General features: G+C 47.6%; 1 protein-coding gene across 1 annotated transcript in view; it reads right to left on the minus strand.

Moving 5' to 3' along the window:
- Nucleotides 1-23,482, minus strand: part of LOC145417481 (tribbles homolog 2-like) — a 149,764-nt gene that overhangs the window by 123,194 nt on the left and 3,088 nt on the right. The window contains exons 2-3 of the mRNA XM_080286190.1: nt 22,434-22,859; nt 13,288-13,586 (exon numbers count right to left, since the gene is read on the minus strand). Of these exons, the coding sequence (XP_080142316.1) occupies nt 13,288-13,586; nt 22,434-22,775 (641 nt within the window). The 5' untranslated portion in view covers nt 22,776-22,859. The remainder of the gene's footprint in view (nt 1-13,287; nt 13,587-22,433; nt 22,860-23,482) is intronic.

Below are 23,482 nucleotides of genomic sequence, written 5' to 3' on the forward strand. Positions count from 1 at the left end.
GCAAGTAACTAAATCTCGTTAAGCGGATTTCCATTAAAAACCGAATAATGAATTTGCATTGAAAGTCACATTACGGAAAATATTATGCGTCAGATAGACAGAAATTTGATAAAGATAGCGATTACGATAGGTATGGACGCTGACAAATATTTTACAAGACTTAGGGAATTGTGTGGCTGGAATGGACACTGTACCTGAACTAAAAATAATATACCTTATACTGGGGGGAAAAAATAAGAAGACAATTTTACGATGAGGCACACAGCACTACGGGTGGCTATCGCTACTGACGAATGCTATACTCCTTTCACTCCAACTTGGCCCAGATTTTCGTTATTTGTCAACTTATTTCACGTAGCTGTGGTGGGATTAGTGGATACCGGTACTGACAGATTCTATACCCCTTTCACTCCAACTTGGCCCAGATTTTCGTTATTTGGCAACTTATTTCACGTAGCTCAGTGGTGGGAATGGACAATCCTACGGCGCCACATCCTTAACAGAGAAAGTCTTTTAAAACTAGCATCATTTTCTAGGGTTAATCTATAGTCAAAACACTGTAAACAAGATGAAGAGCTGGGTATATTTGGCCAAGTTCGAGTGAAAAGAGTATGGTTACGAAACAGGCCTACTGAAACACGAGTATACAAAAGAAACATTAAACCGGAAGGAAGTTGCATCAGACCGAAAAAAAAAAAAAAAAAACTAGAAGAAATACTAGACCTGGATTGGAAGTAGTGAAGGATGGTTAGAACTACGGGAATAAAATGGGGATCAACAGATTAAATATTGAAAAATGGACGAAAAATTAAGGTAACTGATCTGTAGGTGTAATAAGAGCACAATACGATACGAAAATTAAATATATACCGTTCATTTTAACTACGCAGAGACCTTCGTATTTTTGCTGCTTATTTTCGTGGTTCAATAAGAGAGTAAGACGATAATACGGCTCATCATCCTTCCCACAGAACTTCTTCGTGACTAGCAACCTATTCTACTGTCAATCTCCTGGTACGTATTCAAGACAGAGGTCAATTTTACGCCTGGTTAGAGGAAATAAGTATGAACAGAAGAACAAAAAAGACGAATGTGATCGAAAATGGAGATAAACTTATGCAAATGAAAAGATGATTGTGAAACGATTAGGAAAAATTGGAAGGAAGAAGATGACGCAAGAATATTATAGAGAAACAGCTGTACTTGCATCACTCTCTCACACACACACACACACACACACACTGTGATTGTTTCTCTTAATAAACTTAAACATTTCTCTCTCTCTCTCACACACACACACACACACACACACACACACACACACACACACACACACACACACACACACACACACACTGTAATTGTTTCTCTTAATAAACTTAAACATTTCTCTCTCTCTCTCTCTCTCTCTCACACACACACACACACACACACACACACACACACACACACACACACACACACACACACACACAGAAATATCCACCTGTGCCAACTCTTACACACATCCACATTTACACAACACATCCCACACACACACACACATTTACTAAACAACACACATTACTTACACATCACACACAGAAATACACTTACACACTGGGAAATTACGTACACATTACCCTCCATGTGCGCAAAAACCCACTCATACACATACACACTGGAAACCTACATACTCAGGATCTCACGTACACACAGATATCAGTGGGAATTAACGTACACAAATTCATTCTTACACACATACACAATCAAAATACACGTACACAGAAGCTGAGTCCAACACCTACACCTACACAAGACCCTCCCTACCTCCCTACTTAGGCTACATACATTAACTCACGCAACACATGTATACACACCTCTACATTTGCATACTAACACATCCACCCACCCCGTCTCTCTCTCTCTCTCTTTCCCTCTCTCAAACACACACACACACACACACACACACACACACACACACACACACATACACACACACACACATACACACACACACACAAGCACTCAAAATCCCTCCCACACACATGGCAACACGATAAAACAAATCCCACACACACACACACACACAACCACACGAGAAAACAACACACACACACACACACACAACCACACGAGAAAACAACACACACACACACACACACACACACACACACACAACCACACGAGAAAACAACACACACACACACACACACACACACAAAACCACACGAGAAAACACACACACACACACACACACACACACACACACACACACAAGCACTCAAAATCCCTCCCACACACATACAACCACACAGCTACACGAGAACACAAAACACACACACACACACACACACACACACACACACACACACACAAGCACTCAAAATCCCTCCCACACACATACAACCACACAGCTACACGAGAACACAAAACACACACACACACAAGCACTCAAAATCCCTCCCACACACATACAACCACACAGCTACACGAGAACACAAAACACACACACATACACACACACCATCAAGCATTGCAACACACACAGAGATAAGAAGGGGGATGTGCCTCTCTCTTATCCGTTTTATCGCCTCTACCATTTTTTAACTAGACAGAAGGACGAATTAAGAGAGAAGCATTTTATCGTATGCCGTGTGTGGGTAAAACATTGTGAGTTGTTTTTATGTACTTATGAGGAGTGTGGCTATTTTTCCCTCCGCCGAAGGAGTTGGAGGAGGTCATGTATTCACCCCTGTTTGTCTGTCTGTGTCTGTCCCCAAAATATCTCAAAAAGTCAATGATGGATTTCAATGGAATTTTGTGTGCACGTGAGTCATGAGCCAAAGAAGAGTTGAATAAATTTTGGCGGTGATCTGAGCTGTCTGGTATAATCACTGGCGGAGGTATACGCTCTCTGAAGCCTGTTTCGTTTAGGTGCTTTAATTTACCCAAGCACCAGTATATATGCAGGGAGTTTTTTTTTTTTTTTTATTTGTAGTGAGTTGTTTCATTAACTTAAACGTGGACAGGGAGTACTTTTCTTTCATCTACTTACAAACGAAAGTAATTTTTTTCCTAAGACTTTTATTTCACTTACCTACGCGTGAATAAAATATTGTAAATTGCCTAAACGATTTACAAGTGAACGAATTTATCCTTTATCTATTTAGGATGGTGTTTATCTATCGACACATGTGCAGTAGCGGAATCTGACGCAAGGATTTCGTAAACTATTTCATCATCCCTGTGAAGTGAATTTGTTTATTATGCTGCCCTGATTATTGAAATTTACTTATGCGCAGATACCAGAGAGAGAGAGAGAGAGAGAGAGAGCAGTACAAGAATAAGGGTGCGTCAGGGAAGGCTTTGGTTGCGACACACAGTCTGATAGTGTGTGTGTGTGTGTGTGTGTGTGTGTGTGTGTGTGTGTGTGTGTGTGTGTGTGTGTGTGTGTGTGTTTTGTTGACATGTCTGAATGCGTGCAAGCGTACTTGGTTGTGTGTGTGTGTGTGTGTGTGTGTGTGTGTGTGTGTGTGTGTGTGTGTGTAAAGAGGTGAGACCTGAATCCGGTATAAAATTACACCACCTCCACACCTGCACTTACTGGCAGGTGTGGCCCACTTCACCCCTCACACACACACACACACACACACACACACACACACACACGCACACACACACACAATCACTTCTCTATACCGTAATACACACACAAACATCCTGACGCAAGTAAAAATAATTCTCCCATAAAAAATAATGTAACTATAAAACCAAGTATTTAAGTTATTGTGATATCCAAGGAGATGGGTAAAGAGGATGGGAATGGAAGGGAGGGGATGGGAATGGAAGGGAGGGGATGGGAATGGAAGGGAGGGGATGGGAATGGAAGGGAGGGGATGGGAATGGAAGGGAGGGGACGGGAATGGAAGGAAGGGGATGGGAATGGAAGGGAGGGGATGGGAATGGAAGGGAGGGGATGGGAATGGAAGGAAGGGGATGGGAATGGAAGGAAGGGGACGGGAATGGAAGGGAGGGGATGGGAATGGAAGGAAGGGGATGGGAATGGAAGGGAGGGGATGGGAATGGAAGGGAGGGGATGGGAATGGAAGGGAGGGGATGGGAATGGAAGGGAGGGGATGGGAATGGAAGGAAGGGGATGGGAAAGGAAGGGAGGGGATAGGAATGGAAGGGAGGGGATGGGAATGGAAGGGAGGGGATGGGAATGGAAGGAAGGGGATGGGAATGGAAGGGAGGGGATAGGAATGGAAGGAAGGGGATGGGAATGGAAGGGAGGGGATGGGAATGGAAGGAAGGGGATGGGAAAGGAAGGGAGGGGATGGGAATGGAAGGAAGGGGATGGGAATGGAAGGGAGGGGATGGGAATGGAAGGGAGGGGATGGGAATGGAAGGGAGGGGATGGGAATGGAAGGGAGGGGATGGGAATGGAAGGGAGGGGATGGGAATGGAAGGGAGGGGATGGGAATGGAAGGGAGGGGATGGGAATGGAAGGGAGGGGAGGGAATGGAAGGGAGGGGAGGGGAATGGAAGGGAGGGGATGGGAATGGAAGGGAGGGGATGGGAATGGAAGGGAGGGGATGGGAATGGAAGGGAGGGGATGGGAATGGAAGGGAGGGGATGGGAATGGAAGGGAGGGGATGGGAATGGAAGGGAGGGGATGGGAATGGAAGGGAGGGGATGGGAATGGAAGGGAGGGGATGGGAATGGAAGGGAGGGGATGGGAATGGAAGGGAGGGGATGGGAATGGAAGGAAGGGGATGGGAATGGATGGGAGGGGATGGGAATGGAAGGGAGGGGATAGGATAACAGAGAGATGGAAAGGAGAGTAAGAGAGGAGGACAGGATAATAAGACTGAAAAAGATATATGAGAGAGAGAGAGAGAGAGAGAGAGAGAGAGAGAGAAATACGATAAAGACTGATGATGGTAAAAATGGGGAAGGATAAGAGTGGAAGAAAAAGATAACAGACAAGGATAGGGGACAACATGGACAATAATAACAATAATAATAATAATAATAATAATGATGATAATGAAGGATCAGAATGGAAAACGAAAGAGATCATTAGGAAAACAGGATATAAAGGAAAAACAAAAACAATAATAATAATAATAATAATAATAATAATAATAATAATAAAGGAAGAGAATGTTAAAGGAAAAAAGGCAGGATATGACTGAAACGGATTAAAAAAAATGAAGCGAGGAAAGGAAAGACAGTGGAGAGAGAGAGAGAGAGAGAGAGAGAGAGACCACAGCTAAGGAAATAGGATACGACAGGAGAGAGAAGGGCGACGAGAGAGAAACCAGACAAGAAAAAGTAATGAGTAAAAAAATAAAAAAAATAACAGTAAATAAAAATAAAAATGGTAGAGAAGAGAAAGCATGAAAAATAACAAGGTAGGAAGAAGAAATTGTAATGAAAAGGAAATGACGTTAAACAAAAAAGAAAAAAGAAAAACGATAAGAACACGATGAGGACAAACACAGAGGTCAGGAACACGGAGAAAGGGAGGTGGGGGGAGGGTGGGGGAGAAGGGGGTAGGAGGGGAGGAGTGACTAGGCAAAGGAATCCAAGGAAGTGTGAAGGAAGAGGGGGTAGGTCAGCAACACGCAGCAGACGGGGGGGGGAGAGGAGGCAGAGTGGGGAGGGAGGGGAGGGGGAGGCAAAGGGTGGGGAGAAAGGGAGGGGGAGGCAAAGAGTGGGGAGGGGGAGGGGGAGGCAAAGTGGGGAAGGGGGATGGGGAGGCAAAGAGTGGGGAGGAAGGGGGAGGTAAAATCGCATGAGAGGGTGAAGGGAAGAGGGATAGGAGAGGAACGAAGAGGAGAGGGGAAGGGAGGTGAGGGGAGAGGGAGGGGGATGAGTGGATAGGGGGGGAAAGGGGGGTGAGTGGTGAAAGGGGGAGGTGGGAAAGGGAGGGGGGGCAAAGTAAAAGTGAGGAAGTGAAGGGGAAGCTGAAGAATGTATAATAAAAGAGAAGGGTGGGGAAGGGGAGGAATGGAGAGAAAGGAGGGGAAGGGGAGGAATGGAGAGAAAGGAGGGGAAGGGGAGGAATACAGAGAAAGGAGGGGAAGGGGAGGAATACAGAGAAAGGAGGGGAAGGGGAGGAATGGAGAGAAAGGAGGGGAAGGGGAGGAATGGAGAGAAAGGAGGGGAAGGGGAGGAATGAAGAAAGAAGGGGAAGTGATGAGGGAAAATGAAATGAAAGATGGATAGAGAGGGAAGAGGACAAGAGAGAAGAAATGGGAGGGAGGAGGCAAGAGGAATGTGGAAGAGGAGAAGGATGGATGGACAGAATGGAATACAGGACAGGAGTAAATGGAGATGGAAAGGAGAAACAGAATTAAGTGAAAATGGATAGAATGCGAAGGAGGGGGACATGGGAAAGGATAGTGGGGCAATGGGGGTGGGGGAAGAGGAGAGGGGGAAGAGGAGAGGAGGGGAACGAGGACAGAAGCAATGGAAAGAAGGAATCACAAGCGAGGTGCATGAGCAGTGTGAGAGGGGAGGGGGAGGGGGAGGGAGAAGGGGGCATGCACGAGGGGGTGAGAGGAGGAGGAGGAGGAGGGAGAGAGGATGGTGAGAGGGGAGGGAGAGAGAGAGAGACAAGAGGATAGGGGGGGGGGTGGCAGCGAGGGCAAGAGACTGTAGGTTGCGCAAGGACGGACCGCTGCTGCCGCCTCTCTCATCCTCACTAGGCAGGTGCTGGGGAGGAGGAGGAGGAGGAGAAGGAGGAGGAGAAGGAGGAAGAGGAGGAGGAGGAGGAGGAGGTATGTGTGAAGGGGAATGGAAGGTGGTAATTTTTATTTTAACTCAGCCTCATTCCAAGGGTAGTTTATATATAAGGACAAAAGAGAGAGAGAGAGTGTAAGTTCTATAAAGTCCCATAACGTACTACCTTCACCTGATCCATATTTCCGTCCTTTCACAGCTTATTTCTCGTAGGTCACAAGGGGAAAAAGATAACACTACGGCTCTACAAATTTCCACAGCACTTCTTCATGACTAGCATCGTATTTTAATCCATCTTTACAACCCAGCCAATGATGGAGAGAGGGAAATTTTCGGCCAAGTTGGAGTAAAAGGGGTATAGATGAGATGAGAAGGTGTAAGGGGTAGAGGAGAGAGCTGAGATAGTCTTTCCCAATTCCATGCAACCGTCAAGTCTACCATCCAAGTCCCTAATTCAGCTCCGCCTACGACCAGCAAGGGACAAAGAGGACCCTGCCTTGAGGTTTCATGGGCGGCTAGGGAACTGAACCCGTGTGTGTGTGTGTGTGTGTGTGTGTGTGTGTGTGTGTGTGTGTGTGTGTGTGTGTGTGTGTGTGTGTGTGTGTGTGTGTGTGACAATCTGGAGAAAGGGGAATGGGGAAAGAGGGATTTGCATGAGAGGGAAGGGAAGAGGAAGGAGTGTGTGTATGGGATAGCAGGTTCTGTATGGGATAGAGGATAGGGATAAGTGTGTGGGATAGGAGGGATGGGAGGTGTGTGGGATAGGAGGAGGGATGAGAGGAGTGGCATGTGTGGGGAGATGGGTATGTGGGATGTGTGGGTGGCTGTTTGTTTTTATGTATGTGTGTGGGGGGTGGAGGGGGGTCAGGGAGGGGAGGGAGGGAGGGAGGGAGAGAGGGAGAAAGAGAGAGAGAAAGAGAGAGAGAGAGAGAGAGAGAGAATGAATCAGGAAGAAGAGAGTATCAAGAACTGACCTTCAGATGTCCTACCTGTGTGTGTGTGTGTGTGTGTGTGTGTGTGTGTGTGTGTGTGTGTGTGTGTGTGTGTGTGTGTGTGTGTGTGTGTGTGTGTGTGTGAGTGTGAGAGAGAGAGAGAGAGAAATGAGCTTGCTTTGTATGCACCAGTGTACGTAGGGTAAGCGTGTGCGCATATCAACTCCCTACTTCTGTGCACACATGTATGTATGTATGCAATCGTGTGCATCGACTGCGCCTCCTTGTAGGTTCATGTGCATCCGGATTAGTGCATTCCCCCGTGTGTGTGTGTGTGTGTGTGTGTGTGTGTGTGTGTGTGCGTGTGTGAATTGCATTCACCGTACCTACTCCTCCTGAGAGAGAGAGAGAGAGAGTAGAAAGCTTGGTGGGGTGATAGTGTAGATTCTGTTGCAATGCCTACCCAAACCCCCCACCCTACCCTACCCAAACCCCCTTCCCTACCCTACCCAAACCCCCCACCCTACCCCACCCAAACCCCCACCCTACCCTACCACTCCCTGCCCCCACCCAACCCCCCTTCCCTACCCTACCCAAACCCCCCACCCTACCCTACCCAAAGCCCCCACCCTACCCCACCCAAACCCCTACCCTACCCTATCCAAACCCCTACCTCACCCTACACCTCCCTGCCCACACCCTACCCTACCCAAACCCCCCACCCTATCACTCCCTGCCCGCACCCTCCCCTACCCTACCTAACACCCACTCTGCCCAACACATTCCTTGCCCTACACCCCTATCTTACTCTTCCTCTGTCACCCTACCCTACCCTACCCTCCCTTCACTGCCCTACCCTACCCTACCCTCCCTTCACTGCCCTACCCTACCCTACCCTCCCTTCACTGCCCTACCCTACCCTAACCCCTCACCCTTCACTCCCTGCCCTACCCTACCCTACCCGACCTACCACCCACTCTGCCCAACACATTCCTTGCCCTACACCCCTATCTTACTCTTCCTCTGTCACCCTACCCTACCCTCCCTTCACTGCCCTACCCTACCCTACCCTACCCTCCCTTCACTGCCCTACCCTACCCTACCCTACCCTCCCTTCACTGCCCTACCCTACCCTACCCTACCCTCCCTTCACTGCCCTACCCTACCCTACCCTCCCTTCACTGCCCTACCCTACCCTACCCTCCCTTCACTGCCCTACCCTACCCTACCCTCCCTTCACTGCCCTACCCTACCCTACCCTACCCTCCCTTCACTGCCCTACCCTACCCTACCCTCCCTTCACTGCCCTACCCTACCCTACCCTCCCACCCTACCCTCCCTTCACTGCCCTATCCTACCCTACCCTACCCTACCCTCCCTTCACTGCCCTACCCTACCCTACCCTACCCTCCCTTCACTGCCCTACCCTACCCTACCCTCCCTTCACTGCCCTATCCTACGCTACACTCCCTATCACTGCCCTACTCTATCCTACCCTCCCTTCACTGCCCTACCCTACCCTACCCTCCCTTCACTGCCCTACCTTACCCTACCCTCCCTTCACTGCCCTACCCTACCCTACCCTCCCTTCACTGCCCTACCCTACCCTACCCTCCCTTCACTGCCCTACCCTACCCTACCCTCCCTTCACTGCCCTATCCTGCGCTACACTCCCTATCACTGCCCTACCCTATCCTACGCTACACTCCCTTCATTGCCCTGCCCTACCCTACCCTACCCTCCCTTCACTGCCCTACCTTACCCTGCCGTCTGCTATCTTACCCTATTTGTGAGAGAGAGAGAGAGAGAGAGAGAGAGAGAGAGAGAGAGAGAGAGAGAGAGAGAGAGAGATTGTAGAAAGCGAGGTGATAGTGTGGCCAGTGTTGCAATCCTTGGCTTAGCTTGGCTCTCTCCTCACCCACCACGACCCCCGACTAACTCGCACCCCTCCCTGCCCCCCCTACTCAACTCTTCCCCTCTCCCTGCCCCCTGCCTCAAAGCCGCCCCCTCCTTGGCCCACCACCGCACCTCCTGCCCCAACTCGCCCCCTCCCTGCCCCCCAACGACCCCTTTCCTGCCTCTCTACCCTCAATACACACCCCCTACATGTCCCAAACCCTCAACGCCCCCCCTCCATGTCCCCCTACCCTTACGTATCTATCCCTACCCCCAACCACCCTACCATGCCCTCCCTCAACGTCCCCCACCCTATCTACCCCTCTTCCTGCCACTAATCACACCCTGCTACCAATCCCTTGTTTCACCACTCACATCCTGCCCCCCACAACACACAAACCCCTTCACCCCCTTCCCCTACCCCCACTGTAACTCCCCCCCTCCTACCCCTATCCAAAAAGTCGCCAGTTCAAACCCAATCACACACATTTTTTTTTTCTTTTTTTACAATCCCTTGAACCCTCACGATACCAACCCACAATAAAAGACACTAAGGAAGCCGCCGCAGCACGTATTCAGTATGGACGGTGGACATTAGCGCCCAAGTGGTGGATGTGAAGGCCTGTGGTACGCAAATGCTGTGCTTTAGGGAACGGGGTGATAAGTTTATGCTCAACTTGGACTCACTAAAAATAATAATAATAATAATAAAAAAATCCTACCCAGCCAACCACTGTCTGTTCCCACCAAAAGCTCTCAGAAGGCAGTGACGGATGATGCACCTCTCTCTCTCTCTCTCTCTCTCTCTCTGGCAGTATGAAATGAGAGAGAGAGAGAGAGAGAGAGAGAGAGAGAGAGAGAGAGAAACTCAGACATAGCGATAGGTTAACAGACAGACAGACAGGCGAAGAGAGAGAGAGAGAGAGAGAGAGGTGGAGGACAGGGACAGCGGGAAGGACGCGGCTCAGGATGTCCTTTTTCGGCTCGTCTGCTATTTTCACCGACGCGGGGTGGGGGGAGGGGGGAGAGAAGTGAAGGGAGGAGGGGGGGAGAGAAGCGAAGGAAGGGAGGAGGGAGGAGAGAAGGACTGAAGGGAGATGTGAAGGACGAGAGGGAGGAGGGAAGAGAGATGCGAGGAGGAAGGGGGAAGAGAGGTGAAGGAAGGGAGAAGGGATAGACAGAAGGAAAGGACGGAAGTGTGAACGATGAGAGGAAGGAGAGAAGTGAGCGATGGAGATGGGAGGAAGAAGGGAAGGGAGATGGGAGGAGGAAGGGAAAGGAGGGGGAGGAAGAGGGAGAGAAGTGAAGGAAGGAAGGAGGGACGGAGAGAAGAAAAGAAGGGAGAGGTGAAGGATGGGAGGAAGGAGAGAAGGGGGAGAGATGGGAGGAAGCAGATCAACATGTATAAACAGCCTTCACTCTACAAATATTCACTAAGCATTTATAAAACATACATTATTATAAACACTGAATATTCACCTACATGGTTAACTTTATCTGAGAATTGGAGGGAAAAAGAGGAATGAAGGAGAGGAGCAGGGATGGAGAGAAGAAAAGGAGGGGGAGGTGGAGGATGGGAGGAAGGAGAGAAGGGGGAGAGATGGAGAGAGACGCTTAACATTTCTTCTGAGTGGTGGAGGGGAAGATGGAGGGGAGGGGAAGATGGAGGGAAGGAGGAAGGAGGAGGGAGAAAACGAGACAGAAGAGAGTAGCAACATGAGGGAGGGAGAGGAGGAGGAAAAGGAAAAGGAAAGGAGAAGGGTGAGGAGAAAGGAGGGAGGAGGAAGAGGCGGGAGGGACAGAAGGGAGGAAGAAGAGGGGAGGGGGAGGGAGGGGAGGGAGGGCGAGAAGAATTAAGCCAGACTCCGGACGAGACGCTCACCCTCCCCCCCCACCACCTCGTCCCCTATTCATAAACTCTCCCAACACCTCGTCCCCTATTCATAAACTCTCCCAACACCTCGTCCCCTATTCATAAACTCTCCCAACACCTCGTCCCCTATTCATAAACTCTCCCAACACCTCGTCCCCTATTCATAAACTCTCCCACCACCTCGTCCCCTATTCATAAATTCTCCTAACACCTCGTCCCCTATTCATAAATTCTCCTAACACCTCGTCCCCTATTCATAAATTCTCCTAACACCTCGTCCCCTATTCATAAACTTTCCCAACACCTCGTCCCCTATTCATAAACTCTCCCAACACCTCGTCCCCTACTCATAAACTCTCCCAACCCTACCTGCATCCTCTCTAATTATACACCTTCATCTTCACTCATACACCCAGCAAACACATCAAAACACGCCAGAAAGAAAAAAAAACAGAGTGGAAAATACAACCTGCCTATTAGATTTTTTTTTATAACAATTAATCTGTTATGGAGTTCTGTTTGACGTATAATTGGTTAAGGTATTATACTTATATATATATATATATATATATATATATATATATATATGTATGTTTTTCTCTCGTCTCCCTACAGTCCTTCGTCTTCCCCTGCTGGCCTCTTCCTTCACCTCCACTCCCACACTTACTCATACCTACACCATTAGTTTTATGCTGTGTGTGTGTGTGTGTGTGTGTGTGTGTGTGTGTGTGTGTGTGTGTGTGTGTGTGTGTGAGTGTGTGTGTGTGTGAGTGTGTGTGTGTGTGTGTGTGTGTGTGTTCTCCATCTCTCTCCGTGTGTGTGTGTGTGTGTGTGTGTGTGTGGTGCCCTGCCTGGTGTGGTGGTGGTGGTGGTGTAAAAATACCCCAAGGCCGTTGTGGTCGGCATGCACCCCTGCCAGACGTCCCAAAGGCCACAATAACGCAGCCCTCCCCCACCACAAGGGGGGAGGGGTGATGCCTGAGGTGGGGTGGGGGTGGGGGTGATGCCTGAGGTGGGGTGGGAGTCGGGGTGATGCCTGAGGTGGGGTGGGGGTGGGTTGATGCCTGGGAGTGGGGGGGGATGGTATCAGGGATGGGGTGAGGGGGGGTGATGCCTGGGGTGAGGGGGGTGATGCCTGGGGTGAGGGGGGTGATGCCTGGGATGAGGGGGGGGTGATGCCTGGGATGGGGGGGTTTTGCCTTGGGTAAGGGGGGGGTGATGCCTGGGGTGAGGGGGAGTTGATGCCTGGGGGGAGGGGGTGGTTCTTAGGTGGAGGGTGGGAGAAGCATGGGGTGAGGGGGGGTTGATGCCTGGGGTGAGGGGGGGTGATGCCTGGGGTGAGGGGGGGGTGATGCCTGGGGTGAGGGGGGTGATGCCTGGGGTGAGGGGGGGTGATGCCTGGGGTGAGGGGGGTGATGCCTGGGGTGAGGGGGGGTGATGCCTGGGGTGAGGGGGGTGATGCCTGGGGGGAGGGGGTGGTGCCTGGGGGGAGGGGGTGGTGCCTGGGGGGAGGGGGTGGTGCCTGGGGGGAGGGGGTGGTGCCTGGGGGGAGGGGGTGGTGCCTGGGGGGAGGGGGTGGTGCCTGGGGGGAGGGGGGTGTCAGGGCTGAGGGGTAGGCAGGGTGGAAGGGGTGCTTGTACAACCTGGGGCATGGGATATCTTGTGGCGGGTGGGAAGGAATGTGGCGCACACCAGCGGCGGGGCGGGGTGGGGCGGGGCGGGGTAGGGTGGGGCAATGAAAGGGCGAAGAGGGGGTGCTGGGACCCCCAACACCATCTGCAACCCCGAGGTTACTGATGAGGCAACACACACACACACACACACACACACAAATCAAGGCAGTGCCTGACGTACCTGTCTGGGTCGGTGAAGACAAACTTGCGAAGCTTGAGGTCCCTGAGAACAAGTCCTGCCTGGTGACACGCGGCCACTGTGGACGCCACCTTGGCAAATAGCCGCTGCGCCTCGGCCTCCCGCAGGCGGCGCCGCAGCCTCACATATGAGTGCAGGTCGCCGTGGTGTGCGGGGAACACGACCCAGGCCCGCCGCCGGCACCCCGACACCACCATCTCCACCGGGGACCGCACGCCATCACACCCGCCAAGCAGGGCGTGGTGCGCCACTAGCTCATGACCTACGCGACCATCCAGTGTCTGCAAAGGTCAAAAACAATACACTCAATGCAAGAATAATAACAACAATAATAATAAATAATAATAATAATAATAATAATAATAACAACAAAATATCAAGAAAACCAATACTCAATACCAAACACTATAATACTAACTGAACACTTACTATCTATACACACAAAAGTCCTGTAGTCTTCAAAAAGTAAAAATAAATAAATAAATAAATAAAAATAAAAATGAAAACACTGCCCCACCTACACCAACAACCTAATACAAACTCAGGCTCAACTTGATCCCCCAGCGTCTAAAGGAAAAAAAAAAGGGAGGTCTAAATACTATACATATAAGTCACATGAAAAGCACTTGGGTTATTTTAAAACTGACGGCGCGAAGATATAAGCAAGGAGGGGTAAAAGTAAGTATAAGTAGATATATATGAGGTATCTGACGGCCATTTATGCAACACCTGTATATGCCAAGCGGTTAGTTGTGACCAATTTGCCTGGCCACACCTACACCCTCTTGGTTCTGTGATACTGCGGCCTTGAATGTCATGTTTTAGCCAGATTAGGAAGCTTTCTAGCACGTATCCCTTACTAGTACTAATGTCATTTTTGCATTTGACGCATTAATAATCTTGTATGTTATTTATGCAATCTATGTTGATATTAAGAAAATTTACATGAGAATATAACGGTGAAGTATGCAAAATATGACCCTAAAGGTGCGGCTACACTGGCTCCAAACATGTGATCGACGAGAGAAAACAATGCTTCGGGGTCCGACCAACGTTGTAACTCAAGTATGGCAGCAGCTCTAACGCGGTGCTTCGTTTCGTCTTGCCGATCACGTTTCCAGCAAGTGTGGCCGCACCCTAAGGAAGGCATGTTAGACCCCCTCCTAAATTATACTTTCACTTAACTAGGCCTAAAATTGCCATCTCTCCACCACGAATGCTGAGCTGTAACACTATTTTAACACTAGAATACGATGCTAGTCACGAAGGAGTGATATGGGAAGGATGCAGAACTACAGCAATGTCTTTTTCTGCCAGTGAGCTACGTGAAATAAGCTGCAAAAGGAAGAAAATCTGTGCAAAGTTTAAGTGAATGAAATATAGTAACCATAAACTAACAAAAGTACCGATGCATGACTTCTTCACAATTGGCTGGCATTTTTCTGCATAAAACTCAACAGACGCAGAACATTCGTACTGACCTTGTGTGTGTGTGTGTGTGTGTGTGTGTGTGTGTGTGTGTGTGTGTGTGTGTGTGTGTGTGTGTGTGTGTGTGTGTGTGTGTGTGTAATTAATCAAACGTACCATTAGACTGATATTCTCCTTCTCGCTATATATTTTTACCAGCGACATGATTTGCCTCATTAACGAACATGAAGATAAAAAGATTTAACAAGAAAAATAAATCGGTGAGCGAGAGGCGCTACGGTCTCCAGTGCCACCCAGCATACGGGCATTACGCAAGGGCACGGATGTCAGCACCTCCAAGGGTAAACACGTCTTTTGTTTATTGTCCCTGTGCCTCCCTGCCCTGCCCTGGTCTTCCCTGTCCTGCCTTGCCCTGCCCTGCCCTGTTCTATGCTACCCCACCCCGATCTGCCGTGGGTGGGAGAGGACTGGTGGGAGGGTGGGTGGGGTATGGGGTGGGGTGGGCCAGTGAACCATGTTAGGCCCGGCCATGGAGTACCCAGTGCCCCTTCTTCGTTCCCCCGCCCACACACACTCTCCCTACAGCCAGTCACGTCACCACTAAATACTCATCTGCTTCAACAACACAGTACGATCAGCTGCAAATATAAATCCCTTGTTCGCCTCTAGAGATAATCGTAATTTATCCTCCACTACGCTCTAATCTAACACTCACCGCTGAATAAAATCGTCTGGCGGTAGATGCTACAGAATAGTCAGTTCATAGGGTCAGTATCAACACGCATGCTTCTATGACTAAGCTGAATAAAATCGTCTGACATAAACAACGTCTAAATCACGAAAGGGGTAGAATAAAAAATAAAGGTGGGAGGGGGTCATGTTTCACTTTAAATACATCAGCATCAAGTATATATAAATAAAACTGATGGTGGAGAAACGACCACTATGACCTCTGTGGCATTCAGTAAGGTTACATATTAGCTGCACCCGCCACTCAATAGCCACATACCGGTGTCTCAATGATATGTTGCTGGCTGACTAATCTGCATGACTGAGCGCTCGACAGAATTAATCACTAATTTCTCAAGATCCTAACCCAGTTTATTACTACCTCAAAAGAAGTAGGAAAAAAGTTACAAAAACACAATATGTACACACGGAAAAGCTTCCAGTCCTTGGGCCATTCTCACTGTACTTCTAAACAATTTCTAAGCAATCTGTTTTTGCTAGGCCTCAGTAGCCTCTTCAGTGTTTTTATTATAGCATTTTATTATTAATAAATTGTGTATAAGTATCGAGAGACTATTGACGTGTGATATGTAGAAATAAACTGATAAGGAGGAGGCGCCAGAGTGTCCCAGCTAAGATTCTAGAAAATACTGGACGTTCCCAATGCACCGCTATGTACAACTGTAGGCCTATCGAACCGTAGCTACGAACACGTCCTTCACATCCCCTACTTAATAATTTCGTAAGTACCGAAAGAAGTATTACAGTGGCATACGTAAAAATATAATGATAAGAGGAGCTTTGAAAGTCACCTGAGATTACTAAACTAGGGGACAACTGGTATCTGACAAAGGGCTACTCATGCCACGTCTCTTATAGTTTACTTAAAAGTTTCGTAAATATCAGGGGATGTATTAATGTGTCACAGGTAAAAATGAAAAATAAAAATAAAGAAGGGATACCACAAGCTATCTCAAACTGACGTGAATAAAGACCTAGATATTTCAACGGTATTCCCTATGGTACTTGCAACCTCACCACGCATCCCCCAATCACGTGATCTCCCCGTCCCTTGCCCCCCCCCTTCTCTCTTATCGCCACCTCGCGCCCTCCTTATCCTTATCGGGGTGGTGAAACGTCCGGAGATAATGGGGGAGGGAGCAGGGGCCATGGCAACAGAGGATTGGCTCCAAGTGCGCCATCTGGTTACGCTCTGGTTCAAATTCAGTAAACTCCATGTAAACGGGACGGCAGAGGCTAAAATAGCGTTGTGCAATTCGCCACCATTTCCTTATCTGATGCTACGGGTGTTAAAAAAATTGGCACTTACTCCTTATCTGCTCCTGTAAGTGTAAATAATAATTGGCATTTACTCCTTATCTGCTCCTACAAGTGTAAAATAATAATTGGCACTTACTCCTTATGTGTTGCAATAATACAAAATAATTACTAATGCAATGCGTAAAAAATTAACAGGCACTTACTCCTTATCTGTTGCTACAAGTGTAAATAATAGTTGGCACTTTGGACAGCAAGGCAGGTGGCACTGATCCCCTAACACCTCTTCTTTAGCGCCTTATTTTGCCTATTACACCTTAACATTCTCTTCTATGATATTTATGTAGCTTTAGTACCGGCATCGACAAACTACCTGTACAAGAAGATGCTGAGGTGTAAAACAATCCCACTCTCCACCGCCACATCAAGGTGTGAATAGGCTACAACTATTAAGCAAGGTGGGAAAGCTCCAGTTCTTCACGTTAATCTAAAGACAATATAAGAATTAAACTGCATTCCCTCCGTCTACTAAACGCTGGCACACATCACTTTAACAGCCTCCTCCTGATAAAAACTTCTCTTACAACAATATTATCACGGACTTCAAAACCTCTGGGCCAATGTATACCTCAGGCCTTCCTTTTATGTAAACAAAACAATGGATGCTGTATCTATTAAGGATAGGGGCGTTTAAGGTTGTCGCAGGTCAAACTATACCGCCTTGTTATCGCTATCGTGCCAGGAAATATTATAAGCGATATGGTCTATCTATCTATTGTCAGACGCCTGAACCCCGTAAAGGGTGGCCACAAACAAATCACCTCTAGGTCACCCTGTTCAATGCCACTTCACTGCCTTACTCCCAGCTCCTCCTCCCTCTCTCCCCCTCCACCTCATTCGCATACACTCTCCTCGTTAGTCTCTCGCTCTCCATCCTCTCCCCGTGGCCAAACCACCTCAATGTAGGCTATTTCTCCTAACGCTATCTATCACATCCACATCTACATCCACACCACAGCGTTCCTTCACTTCGGAGATATTTCCAAAAGCCTAGGGCCGTTCCAGGTTGTCGTAGGTCAGATTATACCGCCTTGTTATCGCTATCGTGGCAGGAAATATTATAAGCGATAAGGCACAGGAGACGTTTCCAAACACCTGGTGACGGAAGTGGATCGTTGAATATTACAGATACGCAAGAGGAATATTTCAACAATGATAAAATGTGAAAGACGAACGTGAAAAGAATCGTATTAAAATTCTCTCTCTCTCTCTCTCTCTCTCTCTCTCTCTCTCTCTCTCTCCCCTGGCCATTTTATTCAGCTTATAGACTTTCATCTGGAGGGGTTGGATAGGCTAGTCTTTCGTAACTACTATTCACTAAACTGACACGTTCTTCAGGTAAATAAAATCGTCCTGTAGTAGCAAACAAAATAAGTCCTCGGAGGGAAGTGATTAAACAAGAGAGAGAAGGCTCAAAAAATCACCGTCCCAATATCAGACAAAAGTTCTTGAATTTGGCTCGCTTGCGTCGCTGTTATCTTGTTTTTGTTTTTTTTCTTTAGGGAACCATCTTGCGCGCGCCTGACCTTTGGTTCCTTCTTCCCTGCATAAAAAAAATCATAAACAAATAAGCGGAATAAAAACCGTAGATAATACAAGAGAAATGCACACCAGAGATTACAGTAAAGAAATAAAGTTCAGAATTACAGTACGGTCGCTACAAAGGCCTGGCGATACATAAGACAATGGAATTCTTAAGATGGTGGAAGACGGAAGTTATGACGTCACTGATGTCTTTAGTAAGGGTCATTCTACCGTCTTACCACATCGAAAGGAATGTTCTCTTGTGATGCTTGGAGAGAGTTGTTAATTATAAAGATCATGAAATACGTAAAGTTATTGATGACCGAAAAGGCTCTAGTATCGATAAGGACTGACGATGTGAAAGAAGAGCAAAAATCTAGAGAGAAAGAGAGAGAGAGAGAGAGAGTCACGCTTACAAAATATACATCACACCATTAAAAGCAATAATTATAAAACCATGTAAACCAAAAAAAACTAAAACACAAAGAAAAAAGTCAGCTCAAAAAATAAATAAGTAAAATAAACAAATACATAATCAATCAAATACATAAATAAATAAATAAATGAAAGACTAGCAAAGGCATGTGAATAATTATGCAGATGAAGCATTAAGGCAGTCACGCGATAAAGGCAGGCTACGAATAACAGCCTTGCGCACTGAGATACGTCACAGCTGAGAGAGAGAGAGAGAGAGAGAGAGAGAGAGAGAGAGAGAGAGAGAGAGAATCATACACACTGGATGTACCCCTTCAACTCAATTTTTTTTTTTACTCCTTTATCTCTTTATTTCTCTCAAGGTGACTTACTGTCCTTGAGACCTGAACTTTTTTTTCCCATTTACCGGTATTTAATGATTCGTGGTTGATAAAAAATAATAATAATAATAATAATAAGAGGAAGAAGAAGAAGAAGAAGAAGCATAATGATAAAGGCTAAGGAAGAAGTAAGCAGCACAACATCAAGTGAGTGGATGATAGTCGCCACCACCTACCACTAATAATAATAATAATAATAATAATAATAATAATAAATGTACAGTAATTTTCCTCTTCACTACTAATCTCTCCAAACGTTAATAAAATCGGTACCTGTACAAGCATATAATCTAAAATACCTTACTACAGCGAAGCCATTGATATTCTAACCCAGAGAGAGAGAGAGAGAGAGAGAGAGAGAGAGAGATGGGCTGATATTCCCCAACATCTGGTCCAAAAGGCTAAGCCCCTACTGTAAATATTTAAGGTGGAGGAGAGAGTGATACGAGGAAGACTAGGAAAAAGGGGAGAGACCACGAGAAATGGAGGAAAGGAGAGAAGAGAAGGAAGACAGAAGAGAGGAGAAGTGGAGAAAAGAGGAAATGCGAAGATGAAGGGGACAAGGGAAGAGTGGGGAGGAAAGAGGAATACAGAAGAGGACAAGGGATGGGCAAGAGGAAAGAGGAATACAGAAGAGAAGGGAGGTGAGGGAGGAATACAAGAAAGAGAAGGGAAGACTGGGAGGAGAGAGTAATACAAAGGAGGAGAGATGGGAGGAGAGGAAGGAGGAATACAAAAGAGATGGGAGGAAAGGAAGGAGGAATACAGAAGTGAAGGGAGGAGAGGGAGGAGGAATACAGGAGAAGGCAGGAGAGGGAGGAGGAATACAAAAAAGGAGAGAAGGGAGGAGGAATACAGAAGAGAAGGCAGGAGAGGGAGGAGGAATACAAAGAGAAGGGTGGAGGGGGAGAAGGAATACAAAGAGGAGGGAGGAGAGGGAGGAGGCATACAGAAGAGAAGGGAGGAGAGGAAGGAGGAATACAAAAAAGGAGAGAAGGGAGGAGAGGGAGGAGGAATACAGAAGAGAAGGGAGGAGGAATACAAAATGAGAAGGGTGGAGAGGAACGACGAATACACATGAGGAGAGGACACAGGAATACAGAAGAGGAGAGAAGGGAGGCGAGACGAGAACAGACCAAATAAGAAACGAGATCACGAGGACAGGAAAGAAGTAAAGACGAAAAGACGAGAGACGAGACCAGACGATACGAACCGACTCAAGGCCAGGGAATTAAGACGAAAGGACGGACTAAGAGTAAACAAGTACAAAAATAGACACTAAACAGATGCCAGACCAAGGCTTATCATGAGGCTAAAGTCTACACTGAGCGAAGCATCTTGTCCGAAAATCTTTAGGAGTGACTGAAGGACAGGGCCGCTTCAAGAAATGCGCCCATACTTAAGAGGTGAATTTAAAAGAATACATAAAAGAGGAGTATTTAAGATTATGGTGTAAAAAGGACCAACGGGAGAGAGAGAGAGAGAGAGAGAGAGAGAGAGAGTGTGTGTGTGTGTGTGTGTGTGTGCAAGGTGGAGTACACCCTGCAAACCTCGAGTGGATTGGACAGTCTCACTCGTCCTTTCACTGGTCAAGGGAAACGTGTAAGCCCAGCAACGCCTGCATAAATTAGCCCCAGCATCACAAAACACCTGCTCTTAACCCCAGCCCACCATTCTCATTTTATCTCCCCAATTCCAGCCTATTTCACCTTTTCCTCCCCATTTCCAACCTATGTCACTCTTATTTTTCCCTTCCCATTTCCAGACTAATTAACGCCTCTTTTCCCTCCCCATTTCCATACCATTTCATTCACCTCTATAGTGACTCTGAACTGGAGGGGTCAGAGTCAGCCTTCATATTACCATCTTCACTATCGAGGCAGCTATGTCGTAGGTTAAATAAATTTCGTCGTAGTTAAGATCTATTTATCTATTTATCTATAGCCCGACGCCCTAATCCCGCAAAGGGTGGCCGCAAACAAAACGCCTCCAAGTCGCTCTGTCACCGACCATTTGACTGCCCTCCCCCCAAACTCACTCCCCTCTCCCTCATATACCTCTCAACTCCGTCCCTCCACCTCATCCTCGGTCTTACCCTCCCTCCACCTCACCTACATATACCCTCTTAGTTGAAATAAGCTGTCGGATAGTACAAGGCTAAGAGATACGTCCTAAGTTGAATAAAATCGACTGGTGGTAGCAATAACAAAATGTAAAAACACGTCAACGAACTGAAGAGGCTGTGGACCGTATTCTCGTGGGGTTAGGAGACTCCCTGGCACCTCTTTCTTAGCGATTTAATTTTGGGTATGGCTGGTTAATATCCTCTTGACCCTAGTACCTCTTCCTTAGCGATTTATTTTTGCGTATGCTTGGTTAATATTCTCCTGTACGTTAGGCTATTTGTGCTGGGTATGGCGACGGCTGAAGGACTTATAGATCAGACTAGGACAGTAGGGTGTAAAAAAGGCAAACTAAATCGCTTGGGGAAAAAGTGTTAGGGAGCTTCTTTAACCGATGCGAATATGGATCTAAATCATTCCACTTCCGAGGTCGTCTAGCCTTTATTTTATTTGTTTATTTATTTTTAGTCAAGATTTAACATCAGCATTGAATCACGTCAGCCCAAGGACATCGCTTTTTTTTTTCTTTTGCTATTCTTCCAAACCCCAAGAGATTATATTAAGATTAGGAAAGGCGTCTTTAAGCTGTGGGACTAATGGAGAGGTGAGCTATATATCTCCTGGACATCATCAAACAGACGTCATCGCACTTACGAGGTTGGTTAATAGAAAGCTGAATGAGTCACTGTAATGAGGTAAGCGTCCCCATGGTGAGAGTGGTGTGCTGTGAGGTGGGGTGAGTCATGGCAGGTGAGGCAGGTAAGGAAAGGTGTGCAGGTGAGAAAAGGTGTGCAGTGCTTGTCGGCTAAAAAGGTTCAATTTTTTCCAAGCACCTATGAATTAAATTTATTTCTGCATAGGACACATTAATCAATCTCTCTCTCTCCTCTCTCTCTCTCTCTCTCTCTCTCACCCACACACACACACACACACACACACACGAGAATATGATGTGTATAAAAAGAAACCAATAAGAGAGGTGTCATCTTCCCAAGCCCACATGAACACCAAGTACGGCCCTGTAAAGTTGAGGAAGTGTCATCTGAGAATCTCCTGGGGAAATGCGTGAGGGAGCTATAGAAAAAGGTGTGTGTGTGTGTGTGTGTGTGTGTGTGTGTGTGTGTGTGTGTGTGTGTGTGTGTGTGTGTGTGATGGGGGGGAAGTAACTGACCTTGACGAGGAAGGTCTGTCCGGTGTGGAGGTGTGTGGCGTGGCAGGCGGTGTGGTCGAGGGGTCGTGTCAGCAGGTACTTGTTGCCGACCAGGGTGGGCACGGCGGGGAAGCTGGGGGCGGTACCGGGCGCTGCCGTAGGGGACAGCGCCCCCCCAGAGGCCACCGCTCCTCCCCGCACCACCAGAGGGGGCGCTAGTGGCCCTACCGAGTCCTCCTTGTGGGCGGCGGTGTGGGCGGTGTTGGTCTCGGCGGCGGGGCAGAGGTCGAGCAGGGCCTTGTGTCGTGCCAGCAGGGGCGGCAACCGGGGCCCTTGCCGTACGTATTCCTGTACTTCACTCATCACTGATAGCACTACCACACTACCACTCACTCACCACTACCACTAGGCACTACTATACCCGACCCAACCAACACACTCCTATACCTGCAACCGAAAAAATAAACATTAGAATATCTTTACAAATGCTCCTCCAAAAAAATCCTGGATATATTTACACTCACTGATCACTACCACTGTACACAACTACCACAGCAACACTTCTCAACCTGCAACCGCGAAAACACTTCACTGGCAAAATTAACATCAGCTGCCCAATACAGTTTCTTATAATTATCCCAAGAAAACAGTCTATCACAATTTAGTCACCTCAACCACTAACCACAACTACGAGATGTAACTAGAATAAGCCAAAACGAAGCTAATGAGTGCTGAATGTGTACTGTACAGTATTTAGTTAGGCAGCATTTTACATGGGAGGGCAGGTCAAGAGGGTAATGCACTATGACCACATCAAATCACCCGTCAATATAAGAGTAACATGCCTCACACCATCTTTAGTGTACTGGGTGCAAGAAGGTGAAAAGCGTATGAGAAAACCCGTGTTGAAAAGGAAGTGTTCAACCGGTGCGAGACAACAGGAATGCACCCACTTAGGACCTCCTCACAGACGTCTTGGCCTATTTGGAAATACTGTGACTCAAATATTCTAACAGTGCTGGTCAAAACAAAAACTGGAAGAAGAACGCCTTTTGAAGAGGAAGAGTCCC

The sequence above is a fragment of the Coenobita brevimanus genome, chromosome 110 (assembly GCF_032717465.1).
Source record: "Coenobita brevimanus isolate Jiangsu-jjx chromosome 110, ASM3271746v2, whole genome shotgun sequence".
NCBI classification, from domain to species: Eukaryota; Metazoa; Arthropoda; class Malacostraca; order Decapoda; family Coenobitidae; genus Coenobita; species Coenobita brevimanus.